Source organism: Schistocerca nitens, chromosome 6, assembly GCF_023898315.1.
Source record: "Schistocerca nitens isolate TAMUIC-IGC-003100 chromosome 6, iqSchNite1.1, whole genome shotgun sequence".
Lineage (NCBI taxonomy): Eukaryota > Metazoa > Arthropoda > Insecta > Orthoptera > Acrididae > Schistocerca > Schistocerca nitens.
In genome coordinates, this window is record NC_064619.1 from 482,312,205 (window position 1) to 482,334,062 (window position 21,858).

Here is a 21,858-nt window from a genome sequence, read left to right on the forward strand (position 1 = left end):
CAGTGGTCGGCGGAAGGTGCATGTGCCCGTCGACCTGGGACCGGACCGCAGCGACGCACGGATGCACGCCAAGACCGTAGGATCCTACGCAGTGCAGTAGGGGACCGCACCGCCACTTTCCAGCAAATTAGGGACACCGTTGCTCCTGGGGTATCGGCGAGGACCATTCGCAACCGTCTCCATGAAGCTGGGCTACGGTCCCGCACACCGTTAGGCCGTCTTCCGCTCACGCCCCAACATCGTGCAGCCCGCCTCCAGTGGTGTCGCGACAGGCGTGAATGGAGGGACGAATGGAGACGTGTCGTCTTCAGCGATGAGAGTCGCTTCTGCCTTGGTGCCAATGATGGTCTTATGCGTGTTTGGCGCCGTGCAGGTGAGCGCCACAATCAGGACTGCATACGACCGAGGCACACAGGGCCAACACCCGGCATCATGGTGTGGGGAGCGATCTCCTACACTGGCCGTACACCACTGGTGATCGTCGAGGGGACACTGAATAGTGCACGGTACATCCAAACCATCATCGAACCCATCGTTCTACCATTCCTAGACCGGCAAGGGAACTTGCTGTTCCAACAGGACAATGTACGTCCGCATGTATCCCGTGCCACCCAACGTGCTCTAGAAGGTGTAAGTCAACTACCCTGGCCAGCAAGATCTCCGGATCTGTCCCCCATTGAGCATGTTTGGGACTGGATGAAGCGTCGTCTCACGCGGTCTGCACGTCCAGCACGAACGCTGGTCCAACTGAGGCACCAGGTGGAAATGGCATGGCAAGCCGTTCCACAGGACTACATCCAGCATCTCTACGATCGTCTCCATGGGAGAATAGCAGCCTGCATTGCTGCGAAAGGTGGATATACACTGTACTAGTGCCGACATTGTGCATGCTCTGTTGCCTGTGTCTATGTGCCTGTGGTTCTGTCAGTGTGATCATGTGATGTATCTGACCCCAGGAATGTGTCAATAAAGTTTCCCCTTCCTGGGACAATGAATTCACGGTGTTCTTATTTCAATTTCCAGGAGTGTAGTTCAGGGATTCCGGACTGGAGCAGATTCACTTGCCACGAAGACCTAGGCTGTAGGGAAGGGACCGTTTGACGTGGAATGGGTGGCAGCTGTCATAATGGAGGTACTGTTGCTTGTTGGTGGGTTTGATGTGGACGGACGTGTGAAGCTGGCCATTGGACAGATGGAGGTCAACGTCAAGGAAAGTGGCATGGGATTTGGAGTAGGACCAGGTGAATCTGATGGAACCAAAGGAGTTGAGGTTGGAGAGGAAATTCTGGAGTTCTTCTTCACCTAAGATAAGTCTTTCCACTCCCGGGATTGGAATGACTCCTTACCCTCTCCCTTAAAACCCACATCCTTTCGTCTTTCCCTCTGCTTCCCTCTTTCCTGATAAAGCAACCGTTGGTAGGGAGTCATTCCAATCCCGGGAGCGGAAAGACTTACCTTAGGGGGAAAAAGGACGGGTATACACTCGCACACACACACATATCCATCCACACATATACAGACACAAGCAGACATATTCTCTTTTCTGTCGTCTTGTTTTCTCTTTCTGTTTTTGCCAGTAGTTTCACTTTGTATTCACCTTCTCCTTTTTACCATAATCTACTATACAATTTTATCCCGCCTATATATACTCAATAATACGTAACCCACTTCCAAACCATAACCAAAAAATTTTTTTCCGCTTTCAACACTACCGCTGCTATAAAATCCACCGTTTCTAGTTCACAAACAGTTCCTTTCACCTGGCCTTTGAATATGTCTGCTTGTGTCTGTATATGTGTGGATGGATATGTGTGTGTGTGTGTGTGTGTGTGTGTGTGTGTGTGTGTGTGTGTGTGTGCGCGAGTGTATACCCGTCCTTTTTCCCCATAAGGTAAGTCTTTCCGCTCCCGGGATTGGAATGACTCCTTACCCTCTCCCTTAAAACCCACATCCCTCTCCTTCCCTCTTTCCTGACGAAGCAACCGTTGGTTGCGAAAGCTAGAATTTTGCGTGTATGGTTGTGTTTGTTTGTTTGTCTATCGACCTGCCAGCGCTTTCGTTTGGTAAGTCACATCATCTTTGTTTTTAGATATATTTTTCCCACGTGGAATGTTTCCCTCTATTATATTCATATCATTAATTTATAATTTGGTAATGTTTATTTGCTATGCCCAGATTCAGCCATATCATGTCTTTGATATGTACTCATGTACAACTGTTTTATAAGACCAGATAAGTGTTATTTCTATAATGACATGTCATTTAGCCAGGTTGGAGACCTCAAATTGCCCATGAGAATGTCTATGAAGCCAAAATCATGAGTGTATGAAATAAATGAATACAAATGTACAGTCAAACGGTTGAAATTTCTTAATAATAATAATAATAATGTAATTAATCTACACACAAATAAGCTGCTTTATCACATGTGCATACCATCTTACAATATTTCTTAAACTATTACTCAAGAGCTTGGCATGCCAAATAGGAATCACAGAGGATACTGAACATATACATAGAAGGGCAGCTTGATAGGTGACAGATTTGTCTGAGTCAAAAGAGAACATCAGGGAAATACTGAAAACCCACATTGGCTGATGCATGAAAACAGAAACAAGGCATCTCATGAAATCCTACTCAGAAAGTTTCAAGAATGAGTATTAAGTGAAGAATCTAGGAATGTACTTCAGCCTTCTATGTACTACTCCCATAAGGACCTAAAAATGAGATTATACTAATCACAGTGCATACAGAGGCACTAAGCAGTCATTCCTCCAACACTCCATATGTAAATGAAAGGCAGGAAACCCTAACATATGGGAAACAGGAAGTATATTTTGCCATGCACTTCACAGTGGCTTCCAGAGTGTGTATTTAGTTGGCATAGCAACCATCTAGAACTCTTTCAGAGCAATGTTTCTATTTTTGTTTGGTTGGTAATGATTCACCATTTTGGCTTACTTCTTACGGTGCTTTGTTTTACCATTTATTATCAGATCTGGATAATTTACCGGCTGGAGCGGGCTGCATGAAATTAACAATATCAATAAATTACAATATAAATGATGTACAGCATTAAAAATAATTTAAACAAATTAAACATTTTACCGAAAAATAATTTTTGTTCAACATATACATGGGTACGGAGGACACAGCATGTTATCTAAGATGGGGAGTAGAAGTAACTTTGGGTGTGCCACAAGGAAGTGTGTTGGAACCCTTGCTGTTTGTACTGTATGTTACTGACCTTGCAGACAATACTCACAGTAAAATCAGGCTTTTTGCAGATGATGCAGTTATCTATAATTAACTAAAATACTGAATAATAATAATTTGAAAGAAGCTGCATACATATTCAGTCAGATCTTGATTAGATTTCAATGTGGTGCAGAGACTGGCAACTCGTTCTAGATGTTCATAAATGTAAAATAGTGAACTTCACAAAGCAAAAAAATGTAGTATCCTATGACTACAATATCAATGAGTCACTTCTGGAATAGGTCAACTCATATAAATAGCTGAGTGTAACACTTTGTAGGGATATGAAATAGAATTATCACATAGGTTCACTCATGGGTAATCTAGGTGGTAGACTTTGGTTTATTGGTAGAATACTGAGAAGTGCAATCAGTCTACAAAGGAGATTGCTTACAAACCACTCGTGTGACTAGTCCTAGTATATTACTCAGATGTGTGGATCCATACCAGATAGGACTGACAGGGGATTTGAACATATACAGAGAAGGGCAACACAAATGGTCACAGGTTTCTTTCAGTCATGGGAGAGCATCACAAAGATACTGAAGGAAATGAACTGGAAGACTCTTAAAGATGGATGTACACTATCCTGAGAAAGTCTATTAACAAAGTTTCAAGAACTGGTTTCTACGAATATACTACAACCCCCTAGGAACAGGAACAAACCCTAATAACTGGTACAGTAGGATATACCCTCTGCCATGCACCTCGCAGTGGTTTGAAGAGTATAGATGTAGATATAGAATCAGTCCCAAGAGTCCCAAAACACAGGAGCCATGATCTTTCTTGCTGACAACATCTGCGGACACTTCCTTGGTTTCTTGTGAGAAATTGTGTGTCCCCACTTCCATTAACTGCATTTTGTTTCACAACTGACATGCTTCGCCTAAGTCTGATCCCCAGTTAGGATATGATTGATAACTTCGTTACCATTTTTCTTGTAATCTTCAAGGAAGGTCACTGCTGCAGCCAATCACTGTTTTTCTGTGGTCTTCCATTAGTAATTTGAAAACCCATCTAGCACAAAATTTGTAGTAACCAAGTTTCTCCGCCACAACTGGAAGCACCAAACTCCATGAAATTTGGGGTAAATGTTGTAAAAATTCTGTAATTGTGGAACAACAATTTTCATAAATTTTGTCATTGATTTTCATCACCAGTTCATCAGTCACAAGGCTAGGCCTACTACTGTGGTCATCATCTTGAACACTGGCATGGCCACTTTTAAAATCAATGCACCACTGCCTCACTTGGCTTTCACTCATCACCCCTTTTACATACACATCACAATGTTCACAATAAATTTCAATGGGTTTGCAGTTTTTTGCCAACAGGGCCTAATCAAAGAACGCACCTCACAAGTGTTGGGATTTTCTATTGCAGCACACATTTTAACACATCACAGAAAGCAAAGCAGCAGAAACAACAATCACACACTACCACTGCTGGATGCATACTGAGTGTAGGAACTTTATGGTATCAAGATGGTGGCTGTAGCCCTGCCCACCACTGCAACATCTGTTTCTCTCTAGATAGCCCCTGTATTTCATCAATAAATGCTAAATTTGGAGAAAGTTCAAGAGACCCAGTTGAAGTCCATAGGCATTATAGTAGTGAATTGTACATAACTGTGCATGGTATATGGTTAATAGATATTGGTCTGCAATTACTATTTTCAGTCTTCCCAGGAGGTATCCAGTATCTTGCAAACATACTCAGTGTAGCCATTCTGTGAACGTTTGTGATCTATTACAAAACACAGCAACTTTACAGTTTCCACGTGATCCATGCATTTGCCTTTGCAGAGGCAAAATGCCATACATATTATTTTCCTTCATTTATTTTGATCTTGTTTGAGATGAGCCACTCCTTGGCATTCTGAATAGTGTACTTAGTTCCAGCACTGCTTGAGTAGAAGTATTTCTTTCGTCAATAACAGTAGTGTCATTGTCAAATTGTAGAGTGTGACCAGCTTAGCCTAGGTCATTCACAAAAATGAGAAAAGGAGAGGCATTCTGATTAGTAACTGTGGACTTTCACTTTCAAAAACCATGTTGTGCATGACAGAACAGATTGTTTTACTCGAAGTAGTTTCAACTTTGAATTTTCAAAAACAGATTCCACTACTCCAGGTAGGCCTGGCATGATTGAGATTGGTGTATAACTTGGCACTTGGCAAGGGGGCCTCCCTTTTTGTCAATTGGTACTAGCTAGTTTCAGCAAGTCTAAGATTTCTGTGGCTAAGCACTTGTTTATTGCTGTAATTAATGGATGTGATATTTCAGTGATAATTTTCTTAAGGATGGTACAGACCATCCTACAAATATTTGCACTCTAAAGGTTTATATGCTTTCACTATTTTCATTAAGACATTAGGTTGCACTTTCTTTCAGGTTTCCTTTTTTGCAATGTGTTTTATTAATTACAATAGCAACAAGATACAAACACATATCTGGGATTTCACCTACAGTATTTTCTGTCACTTTAATAAAGTAGCTGTTAAAATCATTGGGTCTTCAAGCTTTTGAGGAGGAGGTATGCTTTTTCCTGTGCTCGGTCACTAGATTCCAGGCTGCCTTGCATATCTTATTGGCTTCTCTTAAGAATCTATCATTTTGTTCTTCTTTGCTTCCTCTACTTATTTCCTGTAAGGTTTTTTAGACTGTAAGTAATTACTGCCAAACCAAGTGTTTAGTTGCAAAGTCTGTGTGGCTGCATTGGAAGGGTCAATCAGGACTGCCACAATCCTTTTTAGATTAGCTATTTTCAGTGTCCAACATGGTAGAAATGTGTACAAATTATTTGGCAGTTTTTGTCTATTTTTTTATTTTACCATGTGACTCTTAGGTATCAGTGGGAATGTACCAGCAAACTTGGTTTTCAGTGTCAGCATCACTAGGTACCATTTCTGTAATTTTCTGTTACCAGTCAGTATCAGACAGTGCAGCCCAGGAAGCTCTTAATTTTCCCCTCTGCGATATCACTTGTGTGGAACTCATAATGTGAATGCCATGTATTTGATTACTGATAAATATCTTCATTTGTAGCTCCTTAATTTGTGCACTTTCATCAGCCAGCATTTTATTTTTCAAAAGTGTTATTAATAGTAAATGTCTTACCTCTCAACATAATATAGACATATTCACGTTTGGTAGCATACAAAAGTGTCTTTTGTTACTGGTACATTATGTAAGTTTCACATTTTGTTGCCATAGTGAACAGCACTTTTTGCTTTTATAGGCTAGAGCTACAGTATAGTTACTACCAGCATTTTGATGTCGTCTTATTTTTACTAGCTTAGCTACTCACTAACCTTGTGTGTTCGAGTCATCAGTTAAGTATGTAATTGTACTCATGCTATTGGTTGTATTGTGTCTATAGTATAATTTTTAGCATGATGATGAAGCTTCCTGTATATTAGGCATACATTGTGATTTTTTGGTGTTGATTTTCAGTATATGATAAATACACTGCCAGAAAAAAATTAGTACGCCTGGTAGGACGATGTTGATTTTGATCTGATGACAGCATATGCCGCTTGAGGGACAGTAGAAGTACTGATAATGGTTTCAACATTGTCCATCAATAGTGGCACAGCTGCCAGAGCACAACCTGTGTCTACTCTTTAATAGGGAATGCTCACAGCCAGAAGGCTCTATGTGGTGTTAAAGTGTGAAGCAAGCATGCTATCATGCCACAGAGAGGCACTCCTGCTTCCTACGGACAAATGAGCAAGTTTGAAAGGGATCAAACTGTGCCCTTCCAAATGGCGAGATGATCCTTCTGGAGAATTGCCATACAAGTTGCATGCTGCGGCAGTTGTGCAACAATGTTGGTATTAGTGGTGATGTTAACACACCCGTAGAAAAGGTGGATATCCACGCAGCACAGATGCCCTCCAGGAGCATCATATCAGCAGTATCATATTATACAGCTACCACAACACAAGTAAGAGGGATTGTGAACCCAGGTGTATCAACAACTGTTTATTAGCAGTAGGACTACAGGCATGCACACCTCTTGCCCATCTTCCCCTCACACCACTGCATCAAGGTGCATGGCTTGATTGGTGCCATCAGAGAATCACTTGGAAGATGGGATGGTACACCGTGGTCTTCAGCGATGTAAGCAGATTCCACCTGCACACAAGTGATGGTCGTTTGCAAGTACAATGTAGACCTGGTGAGTGCTGTCTCATAGAGTGCATTCATGCAATGCACACTGGCCTCAGGCCTTGTGGTCTGAGGTGTGATAAGCTACAACTCTCATTCACCTTTGGTATTTCTGGAGGGGACACTAAACAGCACTTGCTATGTGCAGATTGTCGTTAGGAAAAAATGGCTCTGAGCACTATGGGACTTAACTTCTGAGGTCATCAGTCCCCTAGAACTTAGAACTACTTAAACCTAACTAACCTAAGGACATCACACACATCCATGCCCGAGGCAGGATTTGAACCTGCGACCGTAGCGGTTGTGGGGTTCCAGACTGTAGCGCCTAGAACCGCTCGGCCACTCCGGCCAGCGATTGTTGTTAGACCCATTCTTTTGCCAGTCTTGCAATAGGAATGTAATGTTTTGTTCCAATAGGATAGTGCTTGCTCACACACTGCACCTGAAACCCAACATGCTCTGTAAGACATGCAACAACTTCTCTGGTCAGCAAGATCTCTGGACTTGTCTCCAGACAAGTATGTGTGAGATATGATGGGATGAGAAGTGACTTGTGTGACTTGTCAACCAACAACTCTTACAGAATTATGTGAACAAATCAAGCAGGCATGGAATAACATATCTCAGGACAGTATCCACCATCTGTTCGATCAACTGGATGCTCAAGTCAGCATACGCATGGCCTCCCATGAAGCCTACACTGCATACTAATATGTGTGTTTCAGCATGGGCCAATAACTGGTACCCCAGAATTGCTTGTGCAACTGATCTATAAATGTAATAATTTCGTGTACTCCACCCGCACTGTTCCCACAATAAATGCACAAGCACATCGGCCTATATTATTCAACAATTTTGGACTAAAAACAAGATGATAATTTTCCCCGCCCGCAGTGCCCACACTCCGAGTGACATCCTTTCCTTCTGACACCATAGTGGACATTCAGGTGAATTTGCGGGGGGTTTAGGGTTCTCATGTCTTATGCCACCGTAATTAATTCTAATATCCCTTGGTCCATATTGGCCGAGGATACTTATCGTCTGAGTGAATTGGAAACATCTAAAAGAGTGTACTAATTTTTATTTCCAGCAGTGTAGTTGTAGTGTGTTTTGTAACTAGGTGACATATTACACATACTGCAGTATCCACAAGCACCTAGATTGCAGTGTTGTTTTTTGTTCTCAGGTATCTGAGTTTTTCAGTGTTATTAATTCAGCTATACCTATGCTTGCAGGGGTTTCCCATTTGATCATTGTCGCTTCCTAATACAGGGAATCCCATATATTACCTGATAAGTAAACCAGTGAATTAAAATGTCAACATTACCATATATAACACAGGTGTCATGCTGTCTATGGAGTATTTTGCAGAGTTTTTCATAGGTCAGAGATTTGTCACTGATTACAGTGCATGATTCAGGTTTTATGACCAATGTGATATGAATGTTTTGGACATTTCTCCAGATAATGTTCCACTTCAATTGAGGACATTTTTCTCAGAGTTGCTTACAGTGGACTGTTGCTGCTAAGATATTATACATGTCTCATTCGTTAGTAGTTGTGCTATGGGAACGAAATCTTTCGCGACGAGAATGTTTTACATAGAGTAGTTTTGGTATGCCCACCCTGCTGTTTATGTATGGTAGTGTTTCCGGAAGTAAGGATATAAAATGTTAATTTAGCTAGGTTACTCAGTGGTGTGGTACTTCTTGGTTTACATTTGGGTATCAAATTTTTGATTAGACTTAAACTTTGCTATCTGTCTTCTTTTTATATGTGGTTAATTAAGAGTGCTTGGTGTTTAATGTCGCACACTCACAAGATTAAGGCCTCCTTTTGCAACTGGTAGAATTAATTTATGAAACTGTACTTTTAAATATACTGGCACTCAACAACAACCAGCAAAAGCCTCATTGGATGTTGTTAGCCCAGGGAGGTGGGATAGAAAGGATCTGCACCATGTAGTATAACTTACTTGCTAATGATATGTCTATGTTGCTTTCAATTTTTGACGGAATTCCAGTTCCTAGATACAATGAAATTTCAAGATGGTTCTTATTAAGTTTAATATATATCTCTCCAGTTGTAAATTATCTGAGCTGGAAGTCTGTTGAGGCAGAGGCCAAGTGACATACACAAAGTGCCCGTTTTGCACCAGCCCATGCCGTAAGTAATGTTGATGCCTTGTTCAATGTTTAACAGAGTCATACTCATCAAAATGGTGGTAGTAATTATACTGTAGCTCTAGCCTGTTTGGCACCTGTTGCTATTCGGAGAAAACATACTGACTTGGCGATGTCTTCTGGTGATGAGTTTACACACATCATTTGCATATGTTATCCCTGACATTAATGTTTTGAAGCATTACACCTTGTGTCTGACATACCATCAGTAACAGTGCATTGTTGACAGCATACATTGCCATTGAGACAGGATACCCTTTCCTCATGGACAGAGGGAGAGGGGGGGAAATAGTAGGTATTCATGAATAAGGCAGTTGAAAGCTTTTAGAAAGTCAATGAAGAGCAAACCACCTTTGGTTTTGCTATCTGCTATACAGTATATGCTTGATAAGTTTTGTAAAATCCTCCAACCTACTATCAAAAAGCAAACTACATGTCCAGAGCATTCATTCATAACTATACAGTGAAAAGGCATAAATCAACCACGTATCAATAATGAATCTCTAGCAAAAACTTACAGTGAATCAACAAACTCAGTGAACCTTAACAAAACAAAATCACACAAAACCAGCATTGATACAGTGTGGGAAACTCTGGCAACCAATGGTAAACATAACTTCACAATACTGAGACAGGTTGGTAACAAGTAGGTTACAAGGAAGGAAAGACGGTGCACTTTTCTATTCAGCAAAATTCATCCATGATGGTTAAACAAACAAATGATCATAAGAAGACTACCTTAAACACACGCATAGAGCACAAACAGCCATATAAAAGCCACTTCAGAGCCCAAAACATAATGAAAACACCGAAAGACCCACTCTTCAAAACTTCTGATATGCCACCAGCAAGAAGTTTCAAAGTTTAAACAACAATAAAAGCAGAACAACTACTGAAAATTTAAGTAGATTTTTACAAAACACTTTTACCATTCACAATGACATGGAGAAGCTAAATAGAAATGGCCTGTTTCAGGATTGGTGCTGACTTTGAAGCATGAAGATGACATCTCTGAGTGTGCATGCTGCAGTTACAATGCCTTCTTTATCCAGGTGTGGAGCAATAATGATACATTCCAAGGCCTTTCCCCAAAATAGCTTCCACACTCAGTTTGTCTGCATATATTATTATTTTGAGGTCAGCATTTAGAAGTGTGATAGGTCTCATTTGCTGTATCCTCTTGGTGATTTCCTTTTTGGGTATTAGACAGTCCCTTGGGTATTCAGCCAGTATACTATATGTCATATGCCAAGTTCAGAAGTGAGGCTCTAAGGATGTTGGTAAAATTCAATGGAAAGCCCATCAGTATACAGCAATTTCCCTCCCTGGACCTTGAAAACTGCTAGTCTCATCCATAAAGCTGTCTTCTGGTACGAGGTTGTTTTCTATCTTCCAAAGTACTTTTTCACTTAGTTATGCATCAATAGTTGCTTACTGGTAAATATCGTGGAAGCAGGCATGCGCATAAGACATTACTTCATGTTGTGTTTGTAATAGTTGTCAATATTCGTCAACAACTTTGTTGATCATTGTGGCATTGTGCCCTTGTACTGAATATAAAATATGGTGGAGAGGCACATTTTCATCTTTGGCCATGTCTTTCAGTTTTAGATCTGATAATAATGGCTTCCAGATGGTGTCATTTGATATTCATTATTTTGGGTTCGTAGCTTTTAGTTTTGCATTAAGTGTCGGCATTAAGAAGGTTTCCACTTTGATATAATTCTCAAAGACACTGGCAATAAGATTCCACTGTCTGATTTTGCTAGAAATATTGTCATGAAAGTTTGATAATAGTAGTGTTGGTTTGGTATAACAGAACCACAAATCCAGAGCACTGGCACTTATCTTTACTTTGAAGTATCTTCTGCCATTTTTGTTGTATCAAGTCATTGAGAAGATGTATATTGAGCTTCCAATATCCTCTACCATGGTATACAGCCTGTCAATATAAATTAGTGTAACAATGGTAGGCACAGTAATCAGAGATATTAGTAGTGGCAATGTCATAGTTTATGTTTTTGCTATCAAGCTCGGGTGAAACACAGACAGACAACCTGCTTGCCAAGTCAGCACATGTAGCCATGCAAAGTAGTTGCTCCCAGGCGTCACTTAGGCATAGTCCATGAACAAGGTGTTTTAGTTCAGGGTACATGCTCAGATTAGGAATTTGACCCTTACTTCAAATGATGCTGCCAGTAATTAACCAATCTGTGCAATTGGTGAGTAATCCCAGAATATTCACACAGAAAAAGGCTGCTCCATGTTGACAACTGTGTCCTCCAAGAGATACATAGGGATATAAAATCTGAACATCATTAATATTCACAATGATACCTCTACCACTTAAAAGATGTTGAATACTGTGATGTGGGAATACCATCACAAATTAAAATGTCAGTTCAAGTTTTGTTCCCTCTACAGATATTAAGAATGTGTTTGTACCCTGGTATGTTGAAGCCTTCAGTTGAAATGTCTTGTAGAAATGCCTTATCTACTCCAGTTCAACACAATAAATCTCTAAGGCATCTAAATTTGACTTCAGCTGTATCCAATTTATGTTGACAAGGGATCAACTCTATTTATTTTTTAATCCCAGCTACCTGCATTTGTCGTAAAGGTGGCCAGACAGGCATCACCTCTTGTAAGAAGTCTGTTTGCTACGAAGAGCCCACAAATGTTTACCAAATTCACTAAGTTCTTTCCTTAGCACTTCTGTCCCATATGTGTACATCGAAATCATCACATGATACTCCTGTTGATGTGTAACCTGTCAGCTGACAACAACATTCCATTTGCATCATAAAGTATTAAAAAATTTCCATTTCGTAAATGGTGCACAGAAACAATAATCATGTTTATATCTAATGACTCTAAGGAAGCCAATTTTAAATGTAAAACTGTGCACAAATATTTTAATTCTATTCATAATTTTCTGTCATAGATGTCACTGTTCGTAGAAACTGATGGAAAGTCACTGAGTAAAACAGAAGTGGTTTCTGGTATTTCCTCAAGGTAGTGTTATAGGCTCTCTGCTGTTTCTTATCAACATAACTAATTTAGGAGACAATTTGAGCAGCCATCTTAGGATGATGCTCTTGTGTAAGGACTAGTAAAGTCATCAGAAGACAAAACAAATTGTAAATTGATTTAGAAAAGATATCTGTATGTTGCAGAAATTGGCAATTGAGCCTAAATAACAAAACATTTGAGGTCATCCACATGAGTGCTACAGGAAATCCATTAAAATTCAGTTACACAACAAATCAGTCTCATCTAAAGGCTGTAAATTCAACTAAATACCTAGGAATTACAATTATAAACAACTTAAATTGGAAAAGAAAACACACACAAAATGTTCTGGGGAAGCTGAACCACAGACTGTGTTTTATCAGCAAACCACTTAGAAGAAGCAACAGATCTACTAAAGAGCAGCTCACACAACACTTGTCCATCATCTTTTGGAGTACTGCTGTACAGTGTGGGATCCTTTCCAGACACAATTAATGAAGTACATTGAGAAAGTTCAAAGAAGGGCAGCATGTTTTGTATTATTGACAAATAGGGGAGAGAGTTTCATGGATATGATATAGAATTTGGGGTGCACATCATTAAAACAAAGGCAGTTCTCATTGCGGCAGGATCTTCTCACAAAATTTCAGTAACCAACTTTCTCATCCAAATGTGAAAATATTTTGTTGATGTCAACCTTCATAGGGAGAAATGACTATCATAATAAAATAAGGGAAGTCAGAGCTCGCATAGAAAGATATAGGTGTTCATTTCTAATACTGTTGCTTTGAATGGCCTCTGGAATAAAAAATGCTGTAATAGAACTTGATGGGCCTTATAGAAGTATTCATTATTTTGTCCTATAGTTCAAAGTCAACATCAATTTTGAAACTGCTATTTACGGCTACTGTATGTAGCTTCTCCATTTTGAAGCTACTGTAAACTGTTAAAGTATTTTGAAGAAAGCTATTTACATTTTCAGTTGTTGTTCCACTTTTAACTTTGTTCAACTGGAATCACTGCTTATATAGCAGAATGGGTCTTTCGATGGTTTCATTCTGCTTGTGCCCCTGAAGCACACTTTTATACGATGGTCAACTTAAGATAAATTAAAGCTAAAACAACAACTTATTTACCAGCACTACATTTTATATGGTCACTTTTAAGTGTGCTTAGATTGATAAATTAACACTAAAAATCAAAAATTGCATACCTTTGTGATGAACTTCATCAGCACCATTGTTATCTGGAATAGCCTGGTCATTTACACCATTGTTCTGCACTGGGTTATCATTTGACTTAATATGATGTGTGCTTCCTCTTTTTTCTGTGTCACCCGATGTCACTATGGAATAAATTCTCAATATTACTATTTTCCATTACTAAAAGTAAGTACATGTGTCACATGAAGATGTAGAAAACAACATTCCTCCATGTTTGGTTAATGTAGATTTGTCTTATTCTGTGATTTGAAGTTAAACAGGTAATTAAATATGACTGCATAAGCAATTACAAGATCCAAATACACTTTTTGGAAGAACCAAAGGTGTGTTCCATGATGAAATGGTATACATAAGAGATAAACCTAGTGGTTTATAACTATTACACATACGAAATAAACTTTTGATTTAAGACCATTGTACAATCATGTTGTTGATAATGCTGCTACTTCATTCAAATTTAACATAATTTTATCATCAAAGTATGTATTATTTATAAATGCTCCAACAACAAATAAAACACACACACACACACACACACACACACACACACACACACACACAGGTCAAGGGAAAAGAGATTCTAATTTCGGAGGTAGAAGAATAATCAGGAAAGAGAAGTACAGAGACAAGGGATTCAGAATCTGAGATAAAATACTAATCTCTCTCTCTCTCTCTTTCTTGGTAGGCTTAAGTGCAATGAGTCCCAGCAGATCACAGAAAGTTATTAGTTTCTCCACATGATGTTTCTGTTACTGGTCGTGTAATTAATGAAAAATCGCTCCAGTCCACTACCAGATTTGTCCTTTATAATAGGCCATTTTTAATTGGTTCTGAAAAATTTCATAAATATTATAGATGTATAAGGGGTGAGTAAAAATGTGGAAACACCAAAAACACAATGCATTACCATGCCTAATATAGTATATAAAACCTGTTAGCTTTCAAAACAGCTTCCAGTAGTCCTGGAACGGATAGATACAGGTCCTGTATGGTTTTAAAGGGAATCTTATTTCTTTCTTCTGCAAAATAGTGCCAAGTTCAGATACTGATGATGTTATGGATAGTGATCACACATCCTCCACTACAAAGTAGACCACCTAAGAGACAATAATATTGAGCTCTGAGGCTGTGGTGGCCTGGTGAGATGCAACAATTCATCCCTGTGCTCACAAAATCAGTCCTGAAAGACATGAGCCATGTAAACAGGGGCCCTATCTTCTTGGAACACATCATCACCATTAGGGAACAAACATTGTACCATGGGATGGGTCTGGAAGTAATACAGACCTGCAGAGTAATCATGGGGTCCATGTAATAGCGTGATATTGCTGCCCAAATCATCACTGAACCCCTTCCCTGTTTCACTCTTGGGACATAAAATAGTCAAAAGTTGGAAACTGCATGAAACAAGATTTGTCTGATCAAATGACTTTCTTCCACTGCTCCACAGCCCAAGTTTTATGGCTTTCCTGGTAAGGGCATTTGCATCACTGAGTGGTGTTAGAATTCTAGCTTGCCCTGCCATTCCTTGCTTCTGGAGCGCCCTTCATGCTGACAGGTTCCACAAGTATGACATTCAGGCTTGCAGCGACTTTTGCCGCCCTTATTTTTCATCACAACACTCTTCAATGACCATCTGTCACAATCACTTGACACACACTTTTGTCCACTTTGTGACTTAGTGGATGATGCTCTTCTACTCTCCCTGTATGCAATACAAATCTTTGATATGGTGCCTCTTGAAACACCAAACACTTCAGCTACTTTGGTTACGGAGGTACCCACCGAATGAGCACCGACAATTTGCCCACATTTGAATTCTGTTATCTTCATCATAATGCGCTCGCAACCACACAGAACATTGTTCTGACAATGGCTGAGACATACAACACACTGAGAACATCACACAGGTAATGTCTGCAGTCAAATAAAATAGTGCAAACAGCACGCTCAGCTAGCATATTTATTCATGTTCAAGCATACATTTCTCATGGTGTTTCCATATTTTTGTCCAACCTCTGAATAAATACAACAATGCAACAAACCCAAGGAATATTTACAAAGCAATGAATTATACAGCCCAGGTATCTCATGATATCACTGGACACATAACATTTTAAACCCACCTGAATTGCACTTTTATCATTTGGACATTGCTTTTCTGCAGCATAATATACGTTCTATATTCTAGTATATACACATAAACCTTGTTTTCCATATTCCATTATATTCAATATTTATATACCTATCATATTTATAGCAGTTTTCAGAACCACTTGAAAATGGCCAAACATAAAGCCCAAAACCAGTAATGGCCTCAGTAAAGATATCAACAGCAACTGTAGAAGATCTCCATTAATTATAAAAAATCGATGAATTAACAAATTATTTATTTATATGTGGTCCAAATAACTTTCTTTCCAATTAAACTAGAAGAAGTATCATTTTAAAGTCCTGTATACAAAATGTAGTGGTAACTCAGTGTGTTTTGGATGTAAAGATGTATGGAATGAAAAAAAAAAGATATTAATGCAAAATTTTTCCATGGGGCAAAAGACACCTACCAGTCAACATAAGCAAGGCATCTTGATCAGCAGAGCGGCAATACAAGAAATGATGAATGTTAACAGATCAAAATTAAATCTCGTTCTCTTCCAAAGAGTATGTACATATCACACAGATACATTTCCGTTCATTTCAGCCACACGCTGCAGTTGCGCCACAGTGTAGGAAGATGTAGAGATGTTTGTTTGACACACATACTATAGGTGGATGCTTAGTTACAGAAATGTAAAACTGAAAATTGATCTTAATTTTAATGTTCCTCTCTAATACTCAATGCATTTAATAATGATCTACTCAGTTATTATTGAGAAAGTCTACCTGCTGGTAACAAGCTAATGTATACCTGTGCAGTGATGCTTGTCTCTGAAGTAAGCTTGGTTCATATCCTGGCTGTGCAGAAATTTTAACTGCCAGTATTTGGCCAGGTGCTTGTGTTAATGTCCTGGATTAAATCCCAAGCTTCTCAACATGGCATGAAGTGGGGATATGAGACACTGTTGATAGTGACCCACTCATCACTCCATCCGTATGTGACCTGAGCATACACATCTACAATTACACCTATACTCTGCAAACCACCATGAGGTGCATGGAAGAGGGTATGTCCCACTGAACCAGTTATTAGGGCTTCTTCCTGTTTCACTCCTTTTGAATAATACCAAGAGGATGCCAAGGTTAATGTCTCCATCAGATGAATGGATCAATATCAATAGTATCACATACCCCAAAATTACAGTGCAGTTACAGACCGTGTACACTATGTTTCTTTATTCTCAGTGTATTATAGGTGCAGGCCTGATGTAGAGCAGCTAGCCCACAATGTGCTACATGTACCATAAACAAATTTAATTCAGAAAAATCATCTGAGAGATGAAAGTGGCAAGTTGGAAGCTTAAATTTTGAAGTACATACCTCTCCTTTTCAATCTTCCACAACCTACCCCTGTTTCTTCCTGAGGAAGTAACTAATGGTTCCAAAAGATAAGATATGTACTTTCATATGTGACTGTCAGCAGCACTAAATAGTCTCCTCCTGACAGTAAGCAATGGTCAGAAATTCTGTCTCATAATTTTGTAGTATGCATTATGCCATAGTAAAACAAACTGAAGACAGTTTAAAAACAGGTACTCAAGTGGTTAACTTCAATTAGCAACAATCTTTTTTAAAAAACTGAGCTTTCAATTAATCAATACTGACAAAAAAGTCTACTTGCCAGCTTGAGGAAGATGTAAGATTTGAAAATGTGCATAGTAAATTGGCAGAACTTTAAATTTTTTTTTACTGTGAGAAAGTAAGGAAAATACAGAGAAAGCTATAGGCAAAATTTTAGACAATGTCTACAGGAAACCTAGGATCTGGTATCAGTAAATAATATTAAAATAAATACAGTGCTAGAAGCAGTTACACAACATTCTTAGGGCACAAATATCACCGTAGATTATCTAGATACAAAAGCAGTACATCCTCATCATCATCATCACCTACACCATCAACCATTTGACATCAACTGCTAGAAACAGGCCTCCTCTACACAGTCCTAGGACTTACAGCCTTCAGTTTTAAGATTCATGTTGCCCCAACATGTTTTCTAATGTTATCTAGTTATATACACCTCCTTCCATGACACTGTCACCTTGGTCTTTTCTTGTCTCTTGTGAAGCAGTAACTTCTTTAGTTAATCTATTGTCCTTTCAACTTTCTTGTCAATACCAGTTTCATTTTCAGTAAATTCATAATTCGGTGATTTAGTTACTGTAGCAGATTTTCTAACAAACATTTTGTGTTACATCTTATTTTCCCTACAAGTAACCCTATATATTATCTGCATTTGTTATAAATTACTCGGTTTTTGAGTTTGCTAACAACTATAATTAACATCAAAACATTTTAGGAAACTACTGTAGTAATTTTAACCACAGATTTTTGTATAACCTTAACAGATATCTTGTTTTGTGTACCTGCTTCAATTCTTATAGGGAATTAGCAACTTAGCTCTACAGATTAAAAGATAATCTGCAGGTTTAATTTAAAGTCCTTTGTTCACTGACTTGTAAAACGTTGCATCAGTCAAAATGCAGCCCCACTGTGGATGCTGTTCGTTGGTTGATGTTCGTAAGTAGCTGGAAATTGACCTGACTATTGTCAAATGATTGACAGCTGCTGCAAATCGGTGTGTTGGAAGAGCTCCTGAGAGTCATGTACCAGTGTTCCTTTTACCAGAGGTACCTCAAGTACTATCCTCTCCTGTGGATTCTGTCTCCTCTGCAGAAAGTACAGGATCTGTCATTACCTGTCTACTTGACTGCAAGTGGCATGTCAGTGGTGGATCCAGGTGCTTGTACAGGGTGGATGGGGACCAGGGAGGGCTCAGGGTGCTGTACCGATCCCTCTAGCCAATGAGTTCGAGGTGCTGTCTTTCACTGATACTGAAACTGTGCCATTGACACTCACTTCACCTGTTGTGGGGAAATCTATTCCGTCCAGTGTCAGGAGGTAGCAAACACAAAAGGGTAGCAGTCCAGTAATCATTGGCAGTTCATAGATTATGGCGAATAATGGTACCCCTTAGGGAAATGCAAGCAAGGGACAGGAAAGGACACCAGGTGCACTCAGTGTGTATGTCCGGGGGCATAATTCAACATGTTGAAGAGGCTATTACAGCAGCCATTGAGGGAACAGGGTGCCACCAACTGCAGGTTGTGGCATACATTGAAACAAATGATGCCTTTTGTCTGGGTTCTGAAGTCATTCCAGTGATCGGCAGAGAAGATTGAGAAGACCAACCTTGTGTGTAGAGTTTCAATAAAGCTCACAATTTGCAGCATTGTACGCAGAACTGATCATGGCCCTTTGGTTCTGAGTTGAGTGGAAGGACTGAAACAGATACTTTGAAAGTTCCATGCAAGCTAGGCTGTGAGTTTCTGGACATGCACCACAGAGTTGAGAACTGTATGGTCCCCCTAATAAGTCAGGTGTGCACTACACATCAGAGGCTGCCACTCAGATAGCTGACTGTGTGCGGAGTGCACACACGGGTTTTTTAGGTGTCTCTCCATCCAATACAGCAATAGACAATAGCTGTAGGAAACCCAGAAGTATTAAAAAAAATGCCTTCCACAGGTTAGAGTATTAAAATCTTACTGATAAACTGCCAAAGCATTCGCAACGAAGTGCCAGAGTTTGGAGCGCTCATGAAAAGCATTGAAAGTATGGAAACCTTGTTGGAACCTGAAATTGACAGCAGTGAGATTTTTGGGGAAAATTTAAGTATATATCGAAAGGATAGGGAAATTGGAAATGGAGGTGGTGTATTTGTTGCAGTAGACAAAAAACTCAAATCCACCGAGATAGAAACTGAAGCTACATGTGAGATTGTTTTGGCAAGACTCAATATCAGGGGTGGGGATGAAATGATAATTGGATCCTTCTATCACCCACCAGACTCATCTCCTGATGTAACCAAAAACTTCAGGGAAAACCTCAATTCACCTGTATGTAAATTCCCCAATTATACTGTAACCACTGGAATGGACTTTAATCATCCAACAATTAATAGGGAAAACACAGTTTTGTTAGTAGTGGGCGTGATAAGACTCCTGTGAAACTCTACTAAATTTCTTCTCTGAAAACTATCTAGAACAGAAAGTTATGAACCCTACTCATGATGAAAATATATTCGATCTAATGGCAACACAAAGACCTGACTTCTTTGAGGATGTCCACACTGAAACTGGTATCAGTGACCATGACAGGGCTGTGGCAACAATGATTACCAAATTACAAAGGACAACTAAAACAAGCAGAAAGATATATATATTCAGTAAAAATCAAACAATGAAAAATCCGGGATGGAATGTAACAATACCAGAGAAGGAAGTTGTTACTCACCGTATAGCGGAGAAGCTGAGTCGCGACAGGGACAACAAAAAGATTCACACAATTAAAGCTTTCGGCCATTAAGGCCTTTGTCAGCAGTAGACACACACACACACACACACACACACACACACACACACACACACACACACACACACTCATGCAAACACAACTAGCACACACGCCTGCAGTCTCAGAGAACTGGAACCACACTGTGAGCAGCAGAACCAGTGCATGATGGGAGTGGCGCCTGGGTCTGGAGGCTGGGGCAGGGAGGGGGAGGGATAGTATGGTGGGAGTGGCAGACAGTGAAGTGTTGCAGTTTAGACTGAGGGGAGGAGAGGAGGTGCAGAGGGGGGAGAGAGGTTAAGTAGCAGAAAAGAGAGAAATAAAAGGAAATTAAAAGACTGGGTGTGGCGGTGAAATGACAGCTGTGTAGTGCTGTAATGGGAACAGGGAGGGGGCTGGATGGGTGAGGACAGTGACTAACGAAGGTTGAGGCCAGAAGGTTTACGGCAACATAGGATGTAATGGAAAGTTCCCAGTTCCCACCTGCGCAATTCAGAAAAAGCTGGTGTTGGTGGGAAGGATCCATATGGCACAGACTGTGAAGCAGTCATTAGGATGAGGGATATCATGTTTGGCAGCGTGTTCAGCAACAGGGTGGTCCACTTGTTTTTTGGCCACAGTTTTTCAGTGTCCATTCATGCAGGCAGATAGCGTGTTGTTGTCATGCCTACATAGAATGCAGCACAGTGGTTGCAGCTCAGATTGTAAATCACATGACTGGTTTCACAGGGGATGGGATAGGTGATGTTAGTGACTGGACTGGAGTAAGTTGTGGTAGGATGATGTATGGGACAGGTCTTGCGTCTAGGTCTATTACAGGGGTATGAGCCATGAGGTAAAGGATTGGGAGCAGGGGTTGTGTAAGGATGGACGAGTGTATTATGTAGGTTCGGTGGATGGCGGAATACCATGGTAGGAAGGGTGGGAAGGATAGTGGGCAGGACATTTCTCATTTCAGGGCACGACAAGAGTTAATCAAAACCCTGGCGGAGAATGTAATTCAGTTGCTCCAGTCCTGGACGATACTGAATTATGAGGGGAATGCTCCTCTGTGGCCGGACTGTGGGACTTTGGGAGGAGGTGGGAGACTGGAAAGATAATGCATGGGAGATTTGTTTTTGTACAAGGATGTGAGGATAATTACGGTAAGTGAAGGATTCAATGAGACCCTCTGTATATTTTCAGAGGGACTGCTAATCACTGCGGATGCAACGACCATGGGTGGCTAGGCTGTATGGAAGGGACTTCTTGGTATGGAATGGATGGCAGCTGTCGAAGTGGAGGTATTGCTGGTGATTAGTAGGTGTGATATGGATGGAGGTACTGATGTAGCCATCTCTGAGGTGGAGGTCAACATCTAGGAAGGTGGCTTGTTGGGTTGAGTAGGACCAGGTGAAGCAAATGGGGGAGAAGTTGTTGAGGTTCTGGAGAAATGTGAATAAGGTGTCCTAGCCTTCAATCCAGATAGCAAAGATGTCATCAATGAATCTGAAGCAGGTG

General features: G+C 40.1%; 1 protein-coding gene across 1 annotated transcript in view; it reads right to left on the minus strand.

Moving 5' to 3' along the window:
* Positions 1-21,858, minus strand: part of LOC126262610 (ADAMTS-like protein 4) — a 775,764-nt gene that overhangs the window by 11,880 nt on the left and 742,026 nt on the right. Inside the window, exon 13 of the mRNA XM_049959365.1 lies at positions 13,839-13,970. Within this exon, the coding sequence (XP_049815322.1) occupies positions 13,839-13,970 (132 nt within the window). The remainder of the gene's footprint in view (positions 1-13,838; positions 13,971-21,858) is intronic.